Raw genomic sequence first — 1,798 nt, 5'->3', positions numbered from 1 at the left:
CCACAGACAATGAGTACTCGGAGATCAAGATCCACAAGTGAGAAACCGTGGAGACTGGGCCTTGGTTGAGGGATCCTGTTCCCTCCTGGTAAAGGAGATTTCAGAGGCTGCTTCCTGCAGAATCAGAGCCCTCTACAGCCCCATGCTGTGCAGTGGAGCCCCAGAGCTTATTCCTCCTGTGAAACTGAAACCTTGTACCCACTGATCACTGTCTTCCCTTTCTCCACCACCTCATCCCCGCCTCCCAGCTTCTGACACCCACTATTCTACTTTCTACTTCTATGAGTTAGGCTGTTACAGATTCCACATGTAAGTGTGATCATAAGGTATTTGTCTCTGTGTGCTTGGCTTATTTCACTTAACATAATGTCCTCTAGTTTCATCCATGTTGTCTCAAATGAGAGAATGATGTATATTTCAAAACAGCAAAAATAGAGAATTATAAATGTTCTTACCAAAAAGAAATGATAATAGTTGAGTTGATGTTAAGAAACGGAACTGAGTCCTTTTCCTGGTGCACAATGTGAAATACCAGGTTTTTGTAGCAAGAAAGGTTTATATCCAGCCAGTTGAGCAAGGAGCCAGAGTCAGACTCACATCTGTATCCCTGAGCGGGGGTTAGGACAGGTTTTATAGTCATAGGGTAATGAGATGTGATAGGATCCTGCCATGGGTGTGACGCCAGGGCACAATCTGATTGGAACCTGGATCCTTCCCTGTGTTGTGCGCTTCTGAATTCAGTCCCCACTCCTGGGTCCAAGCACTTAGGTTCCACCTGTGGTTGCATGCTCAGGGCATACTCAGGTTACGTGACCTTCAAACTGGGGGTCCGTGGCAACTGCAAAACAAATCACAACTTTGTTACATAAAATCTGAACCAGATTGATCTGATGCAGTTTCAGTGACGGATATACTCACTCTCCTGACCTGATCATTCCACAAGGTCTCCATGTATGGAAACTTCACTGGGGCTGTCTCAAGGCCACTGGGCTACTCAGGGCAGGGCTGGAGTTTAAACCTGCCTGATTCTGAGGTCTCTGCTCTCATCTAACATTGAGTCAAGCAGCCAGCAGTCCAGGCCCCCTTTGGCCATAAATTAGCAGGAAATAATATTTCTGAATGGTCTTGAAATTTGCTAAAGAGGGGGTAGTAAATGGCCCAGAGTCTCAGGGACAGCAAAGGTGCAGTTGAGGAGATGAAGGCTGGGGACCTCTGCTCAAACTTTTTGGCAGGTCTTCATTTATTTATTTGTTATCTCCCAATTATTGACTCCTTTAATTGAAAGTTGTTTATTTGTTTATTTTTTCTTGAAAATTAAAAATATCACTTGTATTTTTAATTATGGCAAAATTCACCTACCATAAATACACAAATCCCAGGTGTGTGACTCCATGAGTTTTGTCAACTTGTACACCTGTGTACCCCAATCAGGAGCCCAGTCAAGGATATGGAAATTTCCCACCACAGCAGAAAGATCCGGGCTCCCACGCCCAGTCAATCCCCAACCCTGAGAGCCGACGCTTTCTGATTCCTATCACTAGACGTTACTTTTCCATGTCAGTAAACATTATGTAATTGGCATTACACAGTATGTATCCTTGTGTCTGGTTTTATTTTCACTCTGCATTGCATTTTTTGAGATTCATCTCTGTTATTTTATGTGTCAGCATTCTAGTCCTTGTTATTGCTGAATAGGATTCCACTGTATGAGTATTTCATGGTTCCTTTCCCTACGTTTTTTTGTTCATAAATATTTGCTTTTATTTGTGGCAATTATGAATACAGCTGCTGTGAACAT

General features: G+C 43.2%; 1 protein-coding gene across 1 annotated transcript in view; it reads left to right on the top strand.

Annotated features, from left to right (window-relative positions):
- The window catches only part of LOC105809260 (sialic acid-binding Ig-like lectin 8), a 14,154-nt gene extending 14,113 nt beyond the window's left edge, over positions 1-41 (top strand). The window contains exon 7 of the mRNA XM_012643011.1: positions 7-41. Within this exon, the coding sequence (XP_012498465.1) occupies positions 7-41 (35 nt within the window). The remainder of the gene's footprint in view (positions 1-6) is intronic.
- The last annotated feature ends 1,757 nt before the right edge of the window (positions 42-1,798 follow it).

The sequence above is a fragment of the Propithecus coquereli genome, unplaced genomic scaffold (genome assembly GCF_000956105.1).
Source record: "Propithecus coquereli isolate 6110/MARCELLA unplaced genomic scaffold, Pcoq_1.0 Scaffold193, whole genome shotgun sequence".
Classification (NCBI taxonomy): Eukaryota; Metazoa; Chordata; class Mammalia; order Primates; family Indriidae; genus Propithecus; species Propithecus coquereli.
Note: the sequence above shows the minus strand (reverse complement) of the source record. Positions and strands in the feature narration are given on the sequence as shown.